This window comes from Crinia signifera, chromosome 4, assembly GCF_055691185.1.
Source record: "Crinia signifera chromosome 4, ASM5569118v1, whole genome shotgun sequence".
In the NCBI taxonomy this organism is placed as follows: Eukaryota; Metazoa; Chordata; class Amphibia; order Anura; family Myobatrachidae; genus Crinia; species Crinia signifera.
This window is the reverse complement of record NC_139220.1, coordinates 334336350-334344387: the sequence shown is the minus strand read 5'-3', so window position 1 is coordinate 334344387 and position 8038 is coordinate 334336350. Positions and strand designations below refer to the sequence as shown.

At 42.1% G+C, this 8038-nt stretch overlaps 1 protein-coding gene across 1 annotated transcript; it reads left to right on the top strand.

Moving 5' to 3' along the window:
- The first annotated feature begins 4308 nt into the window (after window positions 1-4308).
- On the top strand, window positions 4309-5298 carry LOC146073509 (olfactory receptor 5B12-like). Its single transcript, XM_083180685.1, has one exon. The coding sequence runs from the start codon at window positions 4309-4311 to the stop codon at window positions 5296-5298; it is 990 nt and encodes a 329-aa protein (XP_083036811.1).
- Window positions 5299-8038: the final 2740 nt, after the last annotated feature.

Below are 8038 nucleotides of genomic sequence, written 5' to 3'. Positions count from 1 at the left end.
ATGATTCCTATGGAAAAATGGGTCCTTTTCATACCCCTACTATCCAAGTGGGCATGGAGTTGGATATAAACCTGTGGCGAGCGTAGCGAGCCACCGAGCCCGAAGCGTGGCGAGCGAAGCGAGCCCCGCGAGGGGACGGTATTCGTCCCCTCGCGGGGCTCGCTTCGCTCGCCACGCTTCGGGCTCGGTGGCTCGCTACGCTCGCCACAGGTTTATATCCAACTCCATGCCCACTTGGATAGTAGGGGTATGAAAAGGACCCATTTTTCCCATTGAATTCCATGTTAAAATGGACTCAGTCCATTTTAACATTGATTCCTATGGAAAAATCGGGTCATCGCATCGCATCGCATCGCATCGAATCGCATGGTCGCATGCGATGCGATGCGATCTCCCGATCCGACCCGATTTAGAAATCGGCAGCCCAGATACTACATAAGTACCGAAATATTTTACTAGATTGACTTGGTGTAGCGCATGACTTTTAAGTAGGGTACACACCAGGATGACCCGCTCACGATGCACATCGTGAGCGGGTCGTCAGTATCTCGTCCAACCCGCTCCCGGTGACGCGGGGGGGGGGGGGCACGACCTGCTCACGATGTGCACCGTGAGCGGGTCCAATCCGATGGCGACCCGCACCCGGCTGTATGGTCGTCATTCAGATCCTACCTGCAGCAGGTAGGATCTCAATAACGACCGACCGACCCGCGGGACCGCGCATCGGATCGGTATCGGTCCACACCAGGACAGAAAAGGGCCCAATCACCACACAATCTACATCCAATTGGTCAGAATTGTATCTAGATTGAGGAGATCGGGCTCTAGTCGTCCTGGTGTGTACCCAGCAATAGTCTTTTTCGCTAGATAATTGTACATGATTGCCTCCATGAGAGTGAGAAAGAGAAAGAGAGAGATAGTTTGTCTTCCTGCCAACAGATGGCAGTGTTTTGGTGACACACATCCAGGCTTCAGCACAGATGGTTTAATCAGAATCTCTCAGATACTAATTAAGTCACCTGTTCTCAAGCCTGGATATCTACAAAACCTGCACTGTTGGTGTGCCTTGAGGACCGTGGTTGGGAATGCCTGCTTTAGATGATTGAGCTGAAGCATTGATAAATGGCAAAAGGTTCTTTGTGATAGAATGGTCCTATCAATGGGGAAGCCGCAGATGTATAAACCAGCATTAAGTGCAGAAATGCATTTAATTCTGGATAACTGGGGGGATTACGTTTATGCTAATGTATTACTAGCGCACCTAACATGCGCTGTTGCAGCCCACCGAGTTATGCTTGGTGGGGCTGTCCCCTGTAATTCCCCCCCTAGTGTTTAGTGGCCGAAGCGATGTATTAATATGGTATCACTGGAAATCAACTTCAGTAAATTACATCAAAAAGGATCTGCAAAAATACTAAACTTCAGAAAAGCGAACTTTGAATTATTCAGGGAAGCCCTAACAGGAATTGGGTGGGAAACAGTTATGGAAGGAAAAAATGCAGAGGAAATGTGGGATACTCTAAAAAAGGTGCTTGATTCACTAACTATTGAATAAATACCGAAAGTAAATGAAGGTAAATTCAATAAAATAAAATCCACCATGGTTGGACAAAGAAGTAAGGTCAGCTATCAACAATAAAACCAGAGCATTTAAATTCTATAAAAATAACTTGAATGAGGAGGCGTTCGCAAAATACAAAGAATCAAACAAAACTTGTAAAGGGGTAATCAAAGCAGCTAAAAGATTATATGAAGAGTGCATAGCCACTGAAAGCAAAACCAACCCAAAGAAGTTTTTTAAATACATAAATAGTAAACGTTTAATTAAGGAAAACATAGGCCCACTAACTGATACTAGTGGAAAAAGTGTTACTGAGGACAAGGGAAAAGCAAAACTGTTAAATGGGTTATTCTCATCAGTATTTACTAAGGGAGAGCAGACTGTGGAACAAACATTTACCACAAACGGGACAAATAAGCCAGATCTCATTGTGGATTTCACGCCAAAGGAAATAGTACTGAGGCTAAGAAAACTCAAAACAAATAAATCACCAGGGCCAGATGGGATTCATCCAAGGGTATTAATGGAATTAAGGGATGAACTAGCTACCCCCCTACATTATATCTTTAGCAAGTCATTATCGTCAGGTATAGTACCAAAAGATTGGAGAATAGCAGAGGTACTGTAGTGCCAATATTCAAAAAAGGAAAAAAGGAAGATCCCTCTAATTACAGACCTGTTAGTTTAACATCAACTGTGGGTAAACTACTTGAAGGATTTTTAAGGGTAGGTATCCAGGAATATTTAGACCATCACCGTCTACTCAGTACTAACCAACATGGGTTCGTGAAAAATCGTTCATGCTAAACTAATCTACTAGGGTTCTATGAAGAGGTTAGCAAAAACCTCGATAATGGAAATGCTGTAGATGTGATTTTCCTAGATTTCGCTAAAGCATTTGATACTGTCCCACACAAGAGATTGATTAATAAAATGGAGAACCTAGGATTGGGTGAAAATATCTGCAGATGGGTTGGGAATTGGCTATGTAATAGAGAACAAAGAGTGGTTGTGAATGGTGCGGTATCAGATACAATACCGGTACTAAGTGGAGTGCCCCAGGGTTCGGTTTTGGGGCCGATTCTGTTTAACATTTTTTTTAACGATATTGGGATAGGGTTACTCAGCAATGTATCCATCTTTGCGGACGATACAAAACTTAGCAAAGTCATCAAATCATCAGAAGATGTCACCATGCTTTAAAATGATCTTGCAATTCTAGATGAGTGGGCAAAAAAATGGAAGATGAGGTTCAATGTAGATAAATGTAAGGTTATGCACCTTGGGAGACACAACCAGTGTGCAAGTTACAACCTTAGCGGAGAGGAACTGGGTAATTCCATACTTGAAAATGATCTAGGAGTCCAAATAGACAGCAAACTGGGATGTAGTGCCCATTGTAATGTAGCTACAAAAAAGGCCAACAAAATTCTGGCATGTATTAAGAGGGGAATGGAAACTAGGGACTCAAGGGTAATTATGCCACTGTATAAAGCATTGGTGAGACCTCACCTTGAGTATGGAGTGCAGTTCTGGGCCCCACACTATAAAAAGGACATCATAGAATTAGAAAAAATCCAAAGGCGCGCAACAAAGCTTATTAGGGGAATGGAGAATTTAAGCTACGGGGAGAGATTAAGCAATTTGGGACTATTTACATTGGAATAGAGACGTTTAAGGGGGGACATGCTCAACATGTACAAGTATATCAAGGGCTAATATAAGGAACTGTCACACACCCTCTTTTCTACTAGAAAGGAATCTAGGACATGAGGGCATGAGTATAGATTAAATTCAGATAGTAGAAAGAATTTCTTTACGGTCAGAACAGTCAAACTCTGGAACTCTCTTCCCAGAGAGGTGGTAACGGCTGGCTCATTAAATGCATTCAAGGCAAAGTTGGACAAACATTTACTGGATAAAAACATCCATGGGTACAAATAAGAAATATAATCTGTCTGTAAAATATCAGAACCTACCAAATCAGCAATGGATATCTATACCAGGTTGAACTAGATAGACGCAAGTCTTTTTTCAGCCTTACCTACTATGTAACTATATATTAACAGCCTCCCAGGCGTTAAATCGCCCTTGCCGCTTCCCCTGCCCAGGGCTAGCGCTGTCCTATCCCCCACTGCGGGAACAAAGCTAGCCCTGCTTCTGGCTCAGGCTGCACTGGAGATCTTGCAGTTTTAGCGAGATCTTGCTTATGCCCATTAGAGCCGGCCAGGGGGAATTGGCAGCATGCATACGCAGGACACCAAGGGAGCCGAAAAGTAGAGCTGTTAACGCTGGGCATAACGGCTCTCCTTATCGGGTTGGGGGGATCATACATCTGCCCTTAACCGGTGCCCGCTTCTCCACGTTATTCTGGAGAAGCGGAACCCGTTATTTGAAAAACTTTAGGGGCAGATTCATACATCTGCAGCAATGTCCTTATCCACAGCTATCTTTGAAACATTATATACTGGTTATACTATGTTACTGGTTGTACTATGTTATTGGTTATACTATGTTACTGGTTATACTACGTTACTGGTTATACTATGTTATTGGTTATACTATGTTACTGGTTATACTATGTTACTGGTTATACTATGTTATTGGTTATACTATGTTACTGGTTATACTATGTTACTGGTTATACTATGTTATACTATGTTACTGGTTATACTATGTTATTAAATAATGTTGGTAAGTGTCTTTTACTTTACACATTATATATTTTCCCCTCTAGATAGAGTAAGATGTATATGGACGTCATAAACAAGACCCAGGTGAAGGTCTTTGAGTTTTCTGGGCTGACTGATAATGATATACTTGCCCCGTTCCTCTTCATACTCTTCTTACACATTTATACGGTGACCATACTGGCAAATGTTGGCATGATGACAATTATCTATAGGAACACATCCCTCCATACCCCGATGTACTTCTTCCTGAGCTACCTCTCTCTTATAGATATATTCTACTCATCAGTTATAACTCCTAAGATGACGCATGACCTAATTTCTGTAAGCAAGACCATCTCATTCAATGGCTGCGCCCTACAGTTTTATTTCCTTGCTGTCTTAGCATGTAGTGAGTCTCTTCTTCTCTCCAACATGGCCTATGACCGGTACGCTGCTATCTGCCAACCGCTGCACTATGTGTCAATAATGACCAAAAAGAAATGTCAAACTCTTGTTTTCCTTGTCACGTCCTTCGGCTTCTTGCAGTCATTGGTGCAGACCAGTTGTGTGTTCAATCTCCGGTTCTGCAGGTTAAACCTTATAGACCATTTCTACTGTCACACACCATCATTGCTCAGACTGTCCTGCTCTGACACCTTCTCCTGTGATATGATAACTGTCTCCATTGTAGCTTCTGCCGGCATGGGTTCTGTGATCATTATCCTAATCTCATACATCCTCATTATTTATTCAATTGTACATATTAAGTCTGCTAAGGGCCAGCAGAAAGCTTTCAGCACTTGCTCCTCACATCTCATGTGCGTCTGCATCTTCTTTGGGGCAGTTTTTTCCTCTTACCTACACTCTCCTTCCAGTGCATTTGTGGAACTAGACAAGGTGGCCTCTGTCCTTTATTCTGTGGTAACACCAATGGTGAATCCACTGATATACAGCCTGAGGAACCAAGAGGTGAAACGGATCATTATACATCTTACATCTGTAACTATAACTTTGTCCAATATTAGGTTTCATGGTGGCGCCCTCCTACTCATGTTTAGTAAATAAAAGAAGAAAACCGTATACAGCTCATACAACTTCCTCTATACTGAGATAAGAGACTGTGGCTAGAATGTGATAAGAGACAATCTTAGTCAGATGCTAGAATGTTTGACTTTTACCAGAACTCGGCCAATGTAATGGCGTGCGTCTTTAACTCTCTGAATGTAAATTGGAACCGACTTCTGATGGTATTTTAAAAGCAGAAAGCATCCACTTTCTTCAGACCAACCATATTGTGCCGTATAATGTAACAGTTGCAGGCCAGGATGTACTGAGAGACGAGTTAGCAAGTTTGACGTAAAAAGGCTCTAAAAATTGGACATGATTAGAACAGTTTTTTGGGGGATAATTTGTAATTGCCAATGTTCAAAATCAATCAATAGCAAATAAATACTGCACATTTCAAACAAATAAACATTGTAAAGATAATTTCTAACCTTAAAAAAATTACTTTGTTCTGTGTAAATAAGTCATGTCAATTTTATATTTATTCCTTGTTAAATGCATCTTATGCACAATGCTAAAACATCAGATGCACACGCAGCTTCTAGTGATTAAATGATATACAACATGCCTATATGCCTATATTTGTGACTATATGCATCAAACATTTCTGCTACAATGGACTATAACTTAATTTGGTATGCAGATAGAGTTTTTGATTACACCCCAAATATAACCAACCTGTATATAACAACTGTATGTGCATACCAAATGATGTTACTCTTTTTGATTTTGAATTAAAAAGGTTTTTTTGTACACCATGCTCTGCTAGCTGGATTTGGTAGAAAAAAAGAAATATCACTAAACAGAGTGAGTACTGGACGCACCTTGATTGTATAAACTTTTATATAGAATAAAAATAAATTTAATACATGGTTAATCAATCAACAACGCGATTAAACATAACTAAATACATTTAAGATAAAAAGTGCCGTTAGCTTTAGAAATAAAAAATCAATAAAAAATCACATTTGCAGTTTTTTTCTTGATTTTTTCTTGATTTTTCTTGATTTTTTCTTGATTTTTTATTTCTAAAGCTAACTGCCCATTACACATTGCTGCACACTGTACTGCCCATTACATATTATGACACACACCGTAATGCTCATTACACAGTTTGGCACATGTGATGCCCATTACACATTATGACACACACACCGTAACACCCATTACAGAATATGACATAATCCTTATGCCCATTACACATAATTATGGGCCATGGCGGGGTGAGAACACAGAGAGTGAGGGTGTGAGATGGGGATTATATGGGGGGAGCATGGGGCAGCATTAGCAGGACAGGGGCAGAGCTGTATGTGGGTATGAGAGGGGCACCGTGAGCTGGGCAGTGGGAGGAGGTCATCTGGCTGCACTGAGGCTATAATACAGCATAATGGGATATACAGCGCTGGGTACATGGGGGAAGAGGTATGAGGCCTGAGGCACCAGCCTAGTAATCCCTGCAGCAAAGCCGGATAATGGTGACAATACAGCGCAGCACCCAGGTATCTGCTCTGTATAACCTGTAAGCGCCTCATTATGTCTCTGTACATCTCCCGCTGCCACCAACTCACCCGCTCTCAACTCTGCATTAGCAGCCGGCAGCTCACTCAGTCACTGTCCGTCAATCTGCCACAGACAGGAAATACACTTTAGCTGCAGTACAGCCCTGTGGGAGAACAACCACAAGAAAATGGCCGCCGCCGTATGAGGACACAGACATCACAGCGGACTGGTATTAGCTACAGTACAGCCATGGGGGAGTCTCTAGGAGAACAAACCACAAGAAAATCGCCGTCGCCTTATGAGGACACAGACAGCACAGTGGACTAGTGTAAGTGATAATTGCCCCTGGGAGAATGCAACTTCTGAAAAAATCGGCCCACAAGTCCATCGGCCCTTCTGGCATTTGCCAGTCAGGCCCTGGCTATGATCAATAGCTAGCCTGGTTAAGTATGGTAAATTTGGATATGAGGAAAGGCTAGCAAGATTAAGTATGGTAAATTTGGATATGAGGAATACAGTATCTAGCCAGGTTAGGGATGGTTACATTGGGCTATGACAAAATGGCTAGCCAGGTTAGGTACAGTTACATTGGGCTCTGAGGAAAAGGCTAGCCAGGTTAGGTACAGTTACATTGGGCTATGATAAAAGGCTAGCCAGGTTAGGTATGGTTACATTGGGTTGTTAGAAAATCTATTAAGGTTAGGTATGGATACGTTGGGTTATGAGTAAAGGCTAACAAGGATAGGGATAGTTTACATTGGGTTTGAAGAAAAGCTAGCCAGGTTAGGTATGGTTACATTGGGTTATGAGGAAAGGCTAGCCAGGTTAGGGATGGTTACATTGGGTTATGAGGAAAGGCTAGCCAGGTTAGGTATGGTTACATTGGGCTATCAGGAAAGGCTAGTCAGGTGTGGTATGGTTACATTTTGTCTATGAGGAAAGGTTAGCCAGGTTAGCTATGGTTACTATGGGTTATGGGGAAATGCTAGCTCGGTTAGGGATGGTTACATTAGGCAATGAAAAATGGAAAGCCAGGTTAGGGATGTTAACAGTGGGCTATAAGGAAAGGCTAGCCAGGTTAGGTATGGTTACATGGGGCTTTGATGATAGTCTAGTCAGGTTTTAGGAAGGTTACATTGGGGTATGAGGAAAGGCTAGCCAGGTTAAGTATGGTTACATTGGGCTATGAGGAAAGGCTAGCAAGGTTAGGTATGGTTAAAGTGAGTTTTGAGTGAAGTTT

Coding starts and splice junctions, on each gene's coding strand:
- LOC146073509 (XM_083180685.1), top strand. CDS start 4,309: ATGTATATGGACGTCATAAACAAGACCCAGGTGAAGGTCTTTGAGTTT.